This window comes from Oryctolagus cuniculus, chromosome 14 (genome assembly GCF_964237555.1).
Source record: "Oryctolagus cuniculus chromosome 14, mOryCun1.1, whole genome shotgun sequence".
NCBI classification, from domain to species: domain Eukaryota; kingdom Metazoa; phylum Chordata; class Mammalia; order Lagomorpha; family Leporidae; genus Oryctolagus; species Oryctolagus cuniculus.
The window spans coordinates 40,800,298-40,815,151 of NC_091445.1; the positions used below are offsets into that span (position 1 = coordinate 40,800,298).

Genomic DNA, 14,854 nt, shown 5'->3' on the forward strand with positions numbered 1-14,854 from the left:
AGGCTCAGAAACCCAAGTCACAGGGCTGGCGCTGTGGCGTAGCAGGTAAAGCTGCCACCTGTGGTGCTGGCATCCCATATGGGCACCGGTTTGAGACCTGCCTTCTCTACTTCCCATCCAGCTCTCTGCTATGGCCTGGGAAAGCACTGGAAGATGGGCCCCTGCACCCGCGTGGGAGACCCGGAAGAAGCTCCTGGCTCCTGGCTTCGAATCTGCATAGCTCCAGCCGTTGCAGCCAATTGGGGGAGTGAACCAGTGGATGGAAGACCTTTCTCTCCTCTCTGTGTAACTCTGATTTTATTTTCAAACAAATAAATAGATCTAAAAAAAAAAAAAAAAGAAAGAAAAGAAAGAAACCCAAGTCACACCTGGAATGTGTTCCTACTGTGACCTAGAGTTTCTTGAATTCACTACAATATTGTTTCTGCTTTACTCCCATTTCTTTTTTCAGCTTCATAAGTAAACACTTGAAATGATGTTCATGGTGTTTTGAGAACTGTAGTGATCTCACTATTGACTGATTTAAATTATCTCCTCTACTTTCAATCAAATTTTGTCATTTAAAATGTCAACTGGCCTCCAATCGTCTGTAACATCCATCAAAAAGAAAACAAAATAAACATGTTAACTTGAATTCTTGAATTTAAGCTTTTAAATCCACAGCACCCCAACAAAAGCAGAATGGACATGAGGGGAGGGGCACACAAATGCCTTCATCAACAGACCCTCTACTTCCTTCCATGTTCCTATATGTATGCATCCTGGGTGGACTAATGCATATTTTTTGGTTGTTATATCATTTGTTCTTCCCTGTTTGAAAAATATTTATCTAAAGAATCACTGGCCTCTGTATCTTATTCCATTATGTTTCCTGGCACGTGTCTGGCTTTGCTGTACCACGCTCTACTCTTCATGATTCTCCAGTATCGAAGATCCCACCTTCAGCTTCAGCATTATGTCTAGACAAAAGCTGCCCTGTGTGAAAGGGGGATTGGTCTGAGCTTTCCTCCATTTCATCTCGTCAATCTGTGGGTTGCTGTCTAGTCTATATTATGAAGCAGATGAATGTGATCCTATCCCAATATATCTTTGAGTTCATGGTGAAAGGAACAATTTTATAATATTTTGTAGAAAAATTAGGGGGAAGGACATATCAATGAAAAGATTTTTCTGTATTTTTGCCAAGAAAGAAAAGCTATATAAGATTTTCTAGTAACAGTTAGTGTGTGTGAGATGCTTTACTTATACTTCTCATTTAATCTTTACAAATTATAGAACATTATCCCCCCTTTTGTAGATAAAAAACAAAATTGATAGAGACTGAACACATTTTCCAAGGTGAAACTTAGTAGTAACATAATAACATATTTAATCTTAATTTATAGAACATATTTAATCTTAGTTTATAGAACTACAAACTCTCTCTTTCAGGTCTATGAAAAAGTGCTTAAAGGATAACAGAAAATACAGACTATTCTAGACTAATTAAATCTATTAAGATTTTCAGTTCTTCACCAATCAGAATATTAAATTTTGAAATTCAATGGAATTGGCTTTTCTAAAACTTCTGTTCTATCATGTAAATATCTCCAACATTTAGTATGCTGACTCATTTTAGGTGTAAAATTAATATTAGTTTTCTGAAATAAATGAAGCCAACATTCACAATTGATGGAAAGGTGTTAAGCTGTAGCTCTTCATATGAGAAATAGGTCAAAAAAATGTAAGCATTAGAGTAGTTGAGTATTATAGAAATTCAGAACAATATGTTTAATATGATAACTAGTATTTTATAGACATAAGTATTGGTATAATTTATTCACTGGCAATTTGTTAGAGAATGCTGAACAGTTTCTACAGCTGTATTTAACAATAATGGTAGCAGACACTATTAACCTGTTTTCCTTATTTGTATAATGCTCACTCTCAGAAGCACATTCAGATGAAGAATCTTAAAAGCTATAATCATTGCAGCAGATGGAGAGGGAAGGGAATGCGAAGTCAGGGAACAGTGTTTGCATTCGTAGGGTAACAATGGAATGGACATTTAGATGGCTGCTTACATGATTCAACATACCAGGGAAAGACTGAATGATAGTGTTGCAGTGTGGCATTTTAATGTGTATGCTTGAAAAGTAGAGATATCTGTGTGAAAAAAAATCAATGTCTAGACACTGTTGCAGTTAAAGAAAGTGAATTTTCTTCTCCATAACCCAAAGTTCCTAACTACACAAGGAAAAAATGGGATTAAGTGATAGGATTAATTAGGAAACATGTCACAATCTACAGAAACCATTTAGTAGCGTTCCTGGTCCATGGACACTGACCAATAAATACTGTATTGTTATCATTATTAAATTACTAATGTTACTATTTTTATCACTACTATCATCATGTTTTTTTTTTATCTTTTATTTAATGAATATAAATTTCCAAAGTACGACTCATGGATTACAATGGCTTCCCCCCCCCATACCGTCTCTCCCACCCACAACCCTCCCCTTTCCCACTCCCTCTCCCCTTCCATTCACATCAAGATTCATTTTCGATTATCTTAATATACAGAAGATCAGCTTAGTATACTTTAAGTAAGGATTTCAACAGTTTGCTCCCACACAGAGACATAAAGTGAAAAATAATAGATGATTTTTTTTAAATGATCATCATGTTTTTACGAGCAGACTGAAAGTCAGAGTAAGACAACTAGACTTCTCCAGAATAAAGCAAAACACCTGGACCTGAAACCCAGTGCACCACTTTATCAAAGAGATATTTTCACAAAAAACAGCCAGAATGAAAACTGAAATGCAATAGTGTGATCTAGGAAGGTTAGAATAACATATTACATTTTATATATGATATCTCATATAAAACAATAACCCAAATATGTAAATATATACTTAATATTACATATTCAAATGTAAAATATACACTATATAAAATAAATCATACATAGAATAATACATAGAAATATATATACAGTCATCCCTTGCTGTCCATGAGGTATCAGTTCCCATTCTGTATACTTTATTTTTTTTTTTTTTTTTGACAGGCAGAGTGGACAGTGAGAGAGAGAGACAGAGAGAGAAAGGTCTTCCTTTTGCCGCTGGTTCACCCTCCAATGGCCGCCGCTGCAGCCGGCGCACCGCGCTGATCCTGGCAGGAGCCAGGAGCCAGGTGCTTTTCCTGGTCTCCCATGCTGGTGCAGGGCCCAAGCACCTGGGCCATCCTCCACTGCACTCCCTGGCCATAGCAGAGAGCTGGCCTGGAAGAGGGGCAACCGGGACAGAATCCGGCGCCCCAACCGGGACTAGAACCCGGTGTGCCGGCGCCGCAAGGTGGAGGATTAGCCTATTGAGCCACGGCGCCGGCTTCATTCTGTATACTTTAAATCAATCAACTCTGAGTAACTTATAATATTTAATACAATGTAAATACTACAAAAATACTTGTTATACTCTATGGCTTATGTAACAATGAGTGTGTGCTTGTTCCATGGTTGGTTGTATTCATGGATCCAGAACTGATGGATATGGAAGGCCGACTGTATGTGTTCTATATATAATTAAAGATATAAAGATGAAGACATTTCTAGATGAATAAAACTGATGCTTTAGCCAAACGACAGCAGAGGATAGTACTGCAAGTGCTGTATGTTCATTGATTGATTCATTCACTTACCACCTGCATACCAGCTACGGCTATGGCATATGTCCCTAGCCTCTGTCCTAGGGGAATTGCTTGCAAACCAGTGGAGGAAACAGATGCGGGACAAACACTGGCTTCTGCGGTGAGAAAGGCTCCACCAGTTCTTAATGGAGGTGAGGGAGGGCAGAGGCTTTCATCCAAGTTGTAAATTTAATTCAGGATTAGGAGTTCAAAGGAATCTGGGGTAGTAGATAGAAATGGCTGAGGAGAGTGACCTTGGACTGTAGGCGGGATGAGAAAGGCTCAGAGGGCTGATGACCAGGGAACGAGGAGGATTAGAGGAAGAAGTGCTTCCCTGTGAAACCAGCAACAGCTGCAAATGCCCCTGCTATTTCTGGAGGAGAAAGATTTGCGTAGAAACCTGAGCAGAAGTTTAATGGTGCTGGGAAGCTTGCAGGTGAATCTTGCAGACGCCGAGCGAATTCCAGAAGATTTTTCCAAATTTATGTAGGAAAAATGAAAAACTGTAGTCGGAAATCCTAACAAAATAATCTGAGGATGGAAAGACAGTCTACAGAGAGTGGGACACTGGAAAAACCATACAGCTATAATACGAAAGGTGGTAGAAGAGGGGCTCTGAGAACGAGGGTTCAGAAGACTCCAGAGGATAGGGAATGGGCTCCGAGGGAGGTTTTTGTTGTGGGACTTAGGTGGGAAGGAAACAGAAAACGCATCTTAAAATTTTTAACAATACTGGCAGTGGAGAAGAAAATTTCTAAAATACGTCAACAGTCCCTGTATTTTCTTCTGTTTGCACAGTGAGGCAGAGTCTAAAAGACTGAAAATGACTGCTGCAATGTTAATTCTGAATATCAATTCAATAAACTAATTGTCTGGTTTAAATCAAACAGAACAATGTTGCTGGAGAAGTAATCATTCACTCCCATGAGAAATGATTATTTCCTAGAAAGGGAAGTGACAGTTACTTTCTAATTTTAAAATAAAATTATAGATATAATTTAAAACATTCTACAAAAAAATTAAAATCCATTCTTTCACTGGCAAGCATATTCAGGATAACAAGAAACAGACACAAGGTCCTACTTTGGGGAACAGTCATATTCATATAGGACTTATTTCCTTAAGACAATTCACTGATAATACTTTTAAATGAGTAAATTTAATCCTGACATAAAGTATGTGACTGCTTGATTTAGTTTCTTGCCTAAATCAGTTAACTAACTTAACCAGAAACCAGCATTTTCTTTAAAATAAGCCTGGCTGTTTTGTAGATATGGAGACGAGTGTGATTCTATTTATAGAATCGTTGGCATTTGGCTTCACAACACTGGCTAATAAACAGAATGTTTTCTGGTCATATTTAAAGTTTATTCTTTCTCAGCCTTTTTTCCAAAATGTGGCAGAATTTCATGGCAACTTCTGATTGCAAAACATCGGATAGTTCATCTATGGGACAGAAAATCTCATATGGAGCAAGCAATTGTTTATATTTTTTATGTGTTTTTTTTCTTTTTAAACATAGAGACTTGTGCTGCATAATGTTTCAGTCAACGACACCCTGCACATGCAACAGCATTCCCTTTAGATGACACCACTGAGCAGTGTTGTCATCATCATCTTCATTTGTGTGAGTACATTCTGAGGTGGTCAAACAACACTGAAATCTCTTAAAATGCCCTTCTCAGAACACGTCCTAGTTGGTAAATGCTGCATGACTGTACTCTCCAATCAGTGCTGAGTAAAATTTTTTTTAAAGTGGAGGCTAAAATGATTGTTTTATTTATTTGTCCTAATTCTATAGTAGACTATCATTCCACTCTACATTCAAATACTTCCATATTTTAGAATCAATGCCACAGGTTAAGTTATGAGTCCAAGTGTATGCACACTTCATGAAAAATAAAATGGGCTATACACTAAGCTTTTACTTTTATTATTTTTTTAAAGATATATTTGAAAGTTAGGAAGAAAGGTAGAGACAGAGAAGTCTTCCATCTGCTGGTTCACTCCCCAAATGGCCACAGTGGTCATATTTTTAAAGTTATTTAATTATTTATTTATTTGAAAAGTAGAATTACAGAGAGGCAGAGGCAGAGAGAGAACTCTTCCACCTGTGGGTTCACTCCTCAAATGGCTGCAATGGCTGGAGGTGGGCCAATCCGAAGCCAGGAATCAGGAATTTCTTTAAGGTCTCTCACATGGGTGCAGAGGCCCAAGCAGCTGGGCCATCTTCTACTGTTTTCCCAGGCCACCGCAGAGAGCTGGATCGGAAGTAGAGCAGCTGGGACATGAACTGGTGCCAATATGGGATGCTGGCACCAGCTTAGCTTACCACACTGCAACACCAGCCCCTATATACTAAACTTCTGAATCGAATACATAATGTCATAAAGTTAAATTTTATTTTTTCTCAAAAACTCATAATTCAGTTAGCTGATATATCTATAGGACCAACAGAAATTCATTGGAAAGCTCTTTAGTAGTTACATATTACAGCATAATAAATTATCACAAATTTATCAGCTTAAAGCACTACCTATTGTTTCAGCTAAAGTCATACAGACTTTGCAAGTTCAGCCATGACTGTGCTCTCTGCTCTGTTGTCATCAAGATTTCTTCAGGGCTATTTTCCTTTCTAGAGGGTTTTGGGGTATAATCTGCTTCCAAGTTTATTCAGGTTGTGTGCTGAGTTAATTCCTTTTTGTTATAGAATTGAGGCTTTGGTTTCTTTGCTTGCTGGCAGCTCAAGATCATTTTCAGCATCTACACACCATCTGCATTGTTAGCCAAGCAGCTACCTCCATTTTCAAAGCCTGCAACAGCAAATTTATCTTGTGTCAGATATCTCTAGCTTGGAATTGAATTTCTGACTTCCTTTGTCTCTGATCTCCAGATCCAGATTCAAAGGGCTTGTGTGATGAGGTCAGGTTCACCTAGATAATATCCCTTTTCTAAAGTCAACTGTGACATAAAATGTAACCCAATTATAAGAGTGAGGTGCCTTCATATTCATGTCCCAGGGATTTTAAAGGCTGTGAACAATGATGACAGAATCTCAGTGGACATCTTAGGATTCTGTCTACCTCAACCAGCTACCAGTTTTCTTCCAGCTAATAATCCTGGGGACCAGGATGGACAAGAGAGGGGCTAGTGCTGAGAGATGCACACCTGGAGACCCCGATGAGCTACGAGTTGAGGAAACTGGCTGAGCTTGAAATTCTGAAGAGCACTTGATTTGCTTTCATAAGGTTCAAGTTGCTGTCCAGGAACATAAAGAGGTGATTCCCAAATACAGCAGAAAGAATTATCAAAATAATGAACAAAGGAGGAAATGATTACCAGAAGTCCACAGAAAAGTTGGTTAGTTTCAGGAAAAGTGCCTAGTTAACAAAATAGTATAGATCTCAGGATTATATTTCCCAAAATTTTAGTCATCGTTTTTTGAGTAGATTTAATAATTATTTACTGAGTCACAGCTGTATGGCAGGCACCATCTTCGTGCAGGAACTACAAGGATAAATTTGCTAGGGTTGCAGTCCTGGCCAGCTAACAGTCCAGGCAGGAAAAGAGACAGTTGCATAAACACACAATGCCAACAATTGGACTTTGAGAGATATAATGTCCGATAAATATCGGTGCCTGGTGAAGCCTACGTAGACATGATCAGGCTCAAGCAGTGGCTTAGGGTATGGGACAAACAAGGGGTTTGGGAACTGTGGCTGAGGTCTGCATGGAGCTAAGTGTTGACTGTCTGCATGGCTCTGCTCAAGTTACCTAAGAAGGGAAGCCTGTTTCCTCATCAAACAAGGTGAAAATGGCGCTTACTTTGCAGGGAGTTGTGAAAACTACAGAGGTAATGTGGTTGGGAACTTCAAGGGTCTACCCTAGCTCCATTTCCTCCTTTCTGTCTACCAAACAGGGAATTGGGTTTGCCCATCATTGTGCACAAATACTACAGAGGAGCTTAGAATTTAGAAGATTGCTTGGGGCAAACAAAAAACTCTGGGAAATGCTATCCACATTCATATCATATGTCATTAATAACTAATAACATCATATACTATGTAATTATATATACATGTCCATATATGTATATATTAATGAATGTGTGTGGAGAAGGAAAGAGACAGAAAAAGTAAGAGTACTAGAAGGAGTAAGAGCAATAGGAAGAGAAAGAGAGACTGGGAGGATCTGAGTCCCTTCTGTTTCTTCCAGCACTGAATGGTCATGGGTGAGACTTGGTACCAACACCTGTCTATTTTACAATCATCATTGAAATGCTAGGGGATTCACAGAGAGGTTGGCTTAAGGTCAGAACCTCACCAAAATACCAAAGAATCCTATCTCCCCTGAGAACAAATGGCTCCATTTTTCAAATACATTTTGTGTCAGTATTCTACTTGCCTGCTTCTCCACTCCTACAGCATGTAATACATGGAGCACAGTGACTAACTGTGGTACCTCACACAGTGAAACTGATGTTGCTATCTCTCCTATGGCCCAGGGCTCACCCACAGGCTTTGCATGCATCAGAGCACCACAGACTTTGATGCTCTTATGCCTACTTGCTAGCCAGTCTGTTTCTGTGGTACTTCCCTCTGCAGGTGCTGCAGGGTGTGCAAGGATGGGGCGTATGGAATCACAATCGCCACTGCTCTCCATGGCCTGCTCTTGGCACCGTCTTTCTCCTGTCCTTGGGCTACCATCCAAGTCCTCAATGCTGGAAAACTGACAGGTTGAGTTCCTTCCTCTGTAGCCTTCCATTGTCCAGTGCCAGTTCTATTAAAGGAGTTTCCTCAGCCAAGCCCTGAGGCTCCTAAGAAACCCAGCTGCCAAGGCAGTCTACTGCAGGGATGTTTACATCTCATGTTGTGGCCTAGTGCATTATCCCCCAGTGGCTTCTCCCTAATTTGGTCAACCTGCCAGACCCTTCATGTGGTCATATCCTCCCGAGAATCAGTTCTTCCTGTCTTGCTCTGCTTTGGCTTCCTGACAAGGTGGAGACAGTGGTGATTCCTACCTGAAAAGATTAGCATAAGTAGGAAGTGAGGCGACAGGTAAAACACTTAGAACTAAGAGTACTAACCAACTAACCAACACTCCTCAAAAGTGTTGCTATCATCCGATACCACAACTGCCACCACCATCACTACCACCATCATGTCTTCTGGGACTCAAGTCTCTTTTAGCAGCTTGTAAGTCCAACTGTGATTTAAATTCAATTTCTCTCCCATTATTTTCCTGCTGCCCATGAAAATCAAGGAATATGAGTGGCATCAACAGGTATTTCAGTGACTTAAAATTTTCAGCAGAACTTGACAAAGTCCCTACACATCCTTCAACTGGAGACTGAAATATTCTGCCTCCAGAAAGGCTGATAAGTATGTTAGCCCCAACCTATTCCAATGCTTGTTAACTTAGAATGACTCCCACAGAAGGGGCACCTAGTCAAAACTGGACACAACAGGAAGACATTCAAGAGGACAGCAGCTTCTGCTGGGCCACCAGGTCTGTGGGGGGAGATAAGAAATCTAAGAGGTAGTCTGACAAGAAGGGATCACATGACCATAAGGACTGACACAGGAAAACATGGTGTAGTTGCGGAAATGGAGAAGTAGGGAAAGGACCTCTACAGACACAGTTCTGATTTATGACTTGTGTAGATCAATCTCACAACCTGAGGAGGGATCTGGGCTGACTGCAGGGAGAGGAATGGGTAACAATATAGTTTCCATGGAGAATATGACAAAGACATGGGTCACAGAACTCTGAAGAACCACGCAGAGCCCTAGACCTGCGAGAAGACTGGATGTCTCATTAGACAGCCAGACCAAGACTTCACTAACAATGCCATGGTCAAGGAATGGGCTTTGGGGTGAGTGTGAGCCAGACCATCACAACTGGTCAGTGGTCAGAAGTGGGCTCCTACCAAAAGAGACTTGATCGGGACTCTAAATGATGGGCAGCATCTGTAGAATGCTCCTATCTCAGGCTTGGGTGGTTCTTGAGAAACAGAGAGGAATATGAAGACAAACTCTCTAGTTGTAGAAGGAATTAGGATCCAACTGCTTGGAAAGGTTTGCTGTGATAACAAGTCCTGGGTGAGGAAAACTAAGACAGTAAGGAGCCAGATAAGGTCAAGCCAAAACTGTAGCTCTAGAAAAAAGTGCCAAAAATTCATTTCCAGATGGCCAAGAATATTTAGATGACTGCTAACTCATCTGAATTCTGGGAACTACAACATACATTTGGATGTTTAGAAAAGTCTGGGGAGAGGACGGCATTGTGGCACAGTGGGTAAAGCTGGCTCCTGTGAAGCCAGCATCTCACACAAGCACTGGCTGGTGTCCCAGCTGCTCACTTCTGATCCAGCTTCCTGCTAACAGCCTGAGAAAACAGAAGATGGCCCAAATGCCTGGGCCCCTGCAAACCATGTGGGAGACCTGGATGAAGCTCCTGGCTTAGCCCTGGGGAGTGAACCAGAAGATGGAAGATCTCTCTCTGTATCTCCTTCTCTCTGTAATTCTGATTTTCAAATAAATAAAGAAATAAATAAATCTTTTTTTAAAAAGAAAAGTCTAGGGAGAGTTCAAGAGATCAGATAAATAAGATCTTGGAAAAATATAAGTGAGGGCCAGCACTGTGGCGTATTAGGATAAGCTTCTTCCTGCAGTGCTGGCATCCCATATGGACTCTGGTTCAAGTCCTGGCTGCTCTTCTTCTAAATCAGCTCTCTGCTTATGGCCTGTGTGGGGGGTGGGGTGGGGTGGGGTGGGCGTGTGTGCCTGCACCATATGGAAGACCCAGTACATGCTCCTGGATCCTAGTTTTGGATTGGCCCAGCTCAGGCCTTTGCAGCCATCTGGGGAGTGAACCAGCAGATAGAAGAACTTTCTCTTTCTTCTTCTCTCTGTAACTTTGCCACTTAAATAAATAAATAATATCAAGAAAGAGAGAGAGAAAGAGAGAGGAAGAGAGAGAGAGGAAGAGAGAGAGGTCAGAATGTTCCCGCTTGCAGCTACTTATAGCAGATCTGCTGGCACAATAGGTATCTCCAGATTCCTCTTCCCATAACTCTCACTTGGCATTCAGTAGATGCTATAAAATTGACTGCTATAAATGAATACTAACAACATCTTTCCATTAAGTGCACATAGTGATGTAATTACCAGAAAGTATACCTTCAGAAAAAGATGGAGAATTTGTTCTCATCAACAGAGGTGGAAGAAAAGTCAAATGTTATTTGTTATTCATTTCTACTTGTTATATAAAAAATATGTCTGGAAAGTATTACTTGATTATGCTTCAGCTCCTGTAGAAACTCACCAACCTAGCATCAATGAGAGGGATGAATCAACATCTAAATTATCACAGAATTCTTTAACTGTCCTCATTTTTAAAAATATGGCTGGCATTCTATTTTTGTTGCAACATCTCTTTTAATGTGCTAATGAGGCTAGTCTACCACCCTTAATGAAGACTTGAATTTCCAAAGGGGCATTTCTGAAGCTGAGCAAACAACTAGGTTACAACCAAGAAATAACCGTGGGAGCTAGGCATTGGTTGTTCCGTGAAAATTCAGTAAAATTTTTGTATTATACAAACATAGATTCAATCATTAGAGATTTCCAACAGACAAAATAATTAAGCTTGATGAAGACTGATATTATACATGGCAAGGGGAAATAATTAGGCAGCGTCATCTTTACTGAAATACTGTTTAATGAATATTTAACACTGATTTGCTGATGATGTATAGTGAGCTGAGAGCCAAGCATATATGATACAATGTAAAGAACCAAAGGGTGTCATGGGATCATTTTCTGTCTATTTTGGTAGTTCAATGACGTGTTTGATTTAAGACGTGTTTGATTTAAGAAATCTACTCAATATAAATCAAATCAAATAAGGTGCAGGAGGGTTTTTAAGAAGTTGAAAGTAAATCACAGAGTAACTGCTCTCTGTCACAACAGCAGCCTCCTGTGGCACACCAGTGGCTATGGTCACCATCCACTATCATCTAACAGCAACTCTTAGCTGTCACCGATTTGGGGTCACAGGGATTCCCAACTCCTCAGCAGGGGGCTCAGAACCCATGACACTCAGTATCCACTTTCCAAGACCAAGAAGCCCTGTCCCTCTTCCACCTAGGAGAATGAAGGGGACTGGCTCTCCCCAATGCACTGGGAGTGTGTTGACACAGTGAACAACGCAACTGAGAATGAAGCTGCAGGAAATGGCAGGGCCCTCAAACTAGATGGAACCTGGGTCCTTGGTCACTGTCTGCACAGGACACCCCATGTCCAGTCTGCTGTGTGAAATGGGACACAGGGTTACTGTGTCCAATCACCGACACATTGCAGTTTATTTGCCACAGCTGCTATTATTTCTTCACTAAGACACCTCCCCAAAGATACAGCATGTCCGCTAAAGAAGATCATACAAGAGAGAGGAATAAAGGACACTGCATTTTTCAGAAATGAAAGTTCCAGAGCTCCATTTATCTTTCTTTCACACACACTCACACACATTTTTATATGCCCTTATCTTAAATATGAAACCATAGTCCTAAGAAGGATCACTTATTTTGTGGTCCAGTGACTAAAGATCTTTTTTTTAATATTCATGATTATAATAAAAACCTTAGTTGATGAATCACTTATATTTATAGATAACTAAATATTTTTTACAGACAGGAAATTGCTTTGTGGTTGATTTCTGAGAGCCAACTTTATAACTTAGCATTCTACATTAGCCCGTAATAAAGGTTACAGCAAAATGTTCTCTTCCTCTTTTATTTCAGGGATCTGCAACTCCGGATCATTGAGAAGAAAAAGAATCAAACCTAGGAGATTGTGATTTGATGTTTCCTGACTTCCAACAAGTTGCTCAAATGCAAATTCTCCCTTTTGTGCAAAATTATGTTTAATTTGTATTCAGGTCAGGCATTCGTTTTGTTAAAAGAGTTTCAAGTGGAAATCAGGCCATTTGGACATCCTTTGAACATCTTAAATCAGCTCCGTTGCAATTTCTTTCCAACATCTAACTAAATGTTCCAGTTCCACGGCCGGCTTGGAAAGGCGAACATAAACACCATGTTGACTCTGCGAGGCTACTGGAACCAGGGAGAACGAGAGAGCGTAGAGTCCCCTACCTCATGCTGCTCACGCTGCCCGTCTCCGACCCCAGCTTGCATCGCTCCAGTTGGCTCGCTACGATCTGGCGTTCAGCCTCCAGTTCTCGGGTCAGCCTTTCAAACTGTAATTCCTGAAAGAAACCCAGGAAAAAAAATAATGAATTCTGTCATCCAAATGAAAAGTGGAATTTAGACTCAAATGACAGGATGGTCAAGGAGAGAAATACAATCTTCCAAGATGTCAAATTGAAGAAACAGAGTCTGCTACTGTGAATCAAAGCAGGGATTTAAAGTTCAGACAGACTTGTGACTGTCGCACTGGCCCGGGAACCTCAAATACATATTAAAACTGCTTCATCATCTGAAAAATGGGTTTCAGATACTTTTTCATTAGGAGCAGGTGAGAATGAGGTGAGACACTGTCCATGAGAAAAGTCGCCTGTGCTGTCTTGGCAGATGGTCAGTACTCAGTAGGTGCTGATATTCCTGAGCCCACAAGTATAACATTTAATAAAAAAAATTATCGTCTTCCTTGAACATTAGCTACTAATGTTTCATGAAGTAGTAAAGGGAATGACTTAAATATCACTATGATAGAGGTATTATAATCTTAAGTTAGCAAAAGATGGTGCAGAGAAATACCGTAATAAACCTAACAGTGATAATGAAAATCCTACATAGGTACATGCTTAAGAAAGGATACAGTCTGTTTTTTATTATCCCTTGGAGTACTATGTTCATTCCCTACTGCCCTTATAACTGCCTTTATACACTAATTTGATCTTCATATTACTTACATTTTACAAACAGAAGAAAATTATGTTGTAAAATATAATGCATCATGCCTTAAATTCCAGCAAAATGATAAGGCTACCAGTTCCATTCTGTCTAATTATTAACTGCATAACATTGGAGATATCTATCGCTTTAGAAACAACCACATGAACCCATAAACAATTCATCTACAGCATCAACTGATGTTTGAATGAACTGTAATGAAAAATGACTCAATTGGAATGTCAAGGACCATAGCTATTCCAAGTACATCAATGTGTATCATATTTCAGTCTTTGTATTTTATTGTCCCATAAGTTGTCATTTCATAAACAAAATTATAGAAAATTGAGTATTTTAATTAAAAATTAAGGAAACAGTTTTATAATTTCATACTTTCTTTTATAAGATTTTATTTATTTGAGAGATATAGAGAGAGTTAGAGAAAGAGAGATATAGGTCTTCCATCTGCGGGTTCACTCCCCAAATGGCCACAATGACCAGAGCTGGGCGAATCCAAAGCCAGGACCCAGGAACTTCCCCTGGGTCTCCCACGCAGGTGCAGGGGCACAGGCACTTGGGCAATCTTCTACTGCTTTCCCAGGCCATAACATAGAGCTGGATAGGAAGGAGAGCAGCCAGGAATTGAATTGGTGCCCAAATGGGATGCCAGTGCTGCAGACCGAGGCCCAGCCCACTACATCACAGCGTCAGCCCCTAGTTCCATACTTCTTTTAAGATAATTAACCTGTGCAGTTATGCTTTTGGGCTGAGAAAACAAGAACATTATTTCATACTGAGAAAAAGGATCACAGGCAGTTTTGTAGAGCTGAAACTCCCAGGGATGCATGGATTTGTCTTCTCAGAAATGCAGTGAATTTTATTACCTGCCATGGGTGAAATATTAAAAACACAGGATCTGTTGTGCCCTCTCTGTGTACTAATAATACCCTCTTTTCCCTAAGATAATTTTTTTAAGTTGACATGATTTCAATGATTGAAGTAAAAGATGTTGCAAATGAGAGCTCCACTTCTCTCTTTAGGGTGCTCAAACTGAAGCAGCATGCCAATGCTGAAGCTCAGAGTTCTATTCCTACATATCAAAGGCACTGAGTACTGTTGATAAGAAATGACTATAAGACCTCTGCCAGATGCATTTCACACACCTATCCTTTCCTTCTCCAAAAGCTCAACCATATTTTTTTTCTTCTGCTGTTACTGTCCACCAAAAAATATATGTTCTAAAAGTTTCTTTTACTTCCAAGTTTTGTGATA

At 40.0% G+C, this 14,854-nt stretch overlaps 1 protein-coding gene across 7 annotated transcripts in view; it reads right to left on the reverse strand.

Moving 5' to 3' along the window:
- Positions 1-14,854, reverse strand: part of CTNND2 (catenin delta 2) — a 982,006-nt gene that overhangs the window by 597,771 nt on the left and 369,381 nt on the right. For all 7 annotated transcript variants that reach the window (XM_070056591.1, XM_070056587.1, XM_070056589.1 and 4 more), the window contains one exon: positions 12,824-12,936. In XM_070056591.1, the coding sequence (XP_069912692.1) occupies positions 12,824-12,936 (113 nt within the window). The remainder of the gene's footprint in view (positions 1-12,823; positions 12,937-14,854) is intronic.